Raw genomic sequence first — 307 nt, 5'->3', positions numbered from 1 at the left:
TGCTACAGCACCCCAGAGCACGGTTTCAGCACCGTCCGCTCCTGCAAGATCGAGAGCGGGGCGTGAGTGGGGGTCACGGGGCACTGCCACCCCGCGGTGCTGCGGGACCCCACGGATGGAGGGGGGTTGGAGGATGGAGGTCTCCAGTTCCTTTTGCCACCTGAACCATGGGGCTGCCTCCTCCAGGCTGGCCCCGGGTGTGAGCGGGGTGGTGGGCACCCCGGGGGTCTCACCCCCTCCCTCCCACCCCGGCAGGTGGGCAGGCTTCGAGCACTGCGGCTTCCAGGGCCCGCAGTTCGGTCTGGAG

General features: G+C 70.0%; 1 protein-coding gene across 1 annotated transcript in view; it reads left to right on the top strand.

Moving 5' to 3' along the window:
- Positions 1–307, top strand: part of LOC103799737 (beta-crystallin A4-like) — a 1,382-nt gene that overhangs the window by 284 nt on the left and 791 nt on the right. Inside the window, exons 3-4 of the mRNA XM_009072087.1 lie at positions 1–62; positions 256–303. Of these exons, the coding sequence (XP_009070335.1) occupies positions 1–62; positions 256–303 (110 nt within the window). The remainder of the gene's footprint in view (positions 63–255; positions 304–307) is intronic.

This window comes from Acanthisitta chloris, unplaced genomic scaffold (assembly GCF_000695815.1).
Source record: "Acanthisitta chloris isolate BGI_N310 unplaced genomic scaffold, ASM69581v1 scaffold3853, whole genome shotgun sequence".
Classification (NCBI taxonomy): domain Eukaryota; kingdom Metazoa; phylum Chordata; class Aves; order Passeriformes; family Acanthisittidae; genus Acanthisitta; species Acanthisitta chloris.
Note: the sequence above shows the minus strand (reverse complement) of the source record. Positions and strands in the feature narration are given on the sequence as shown.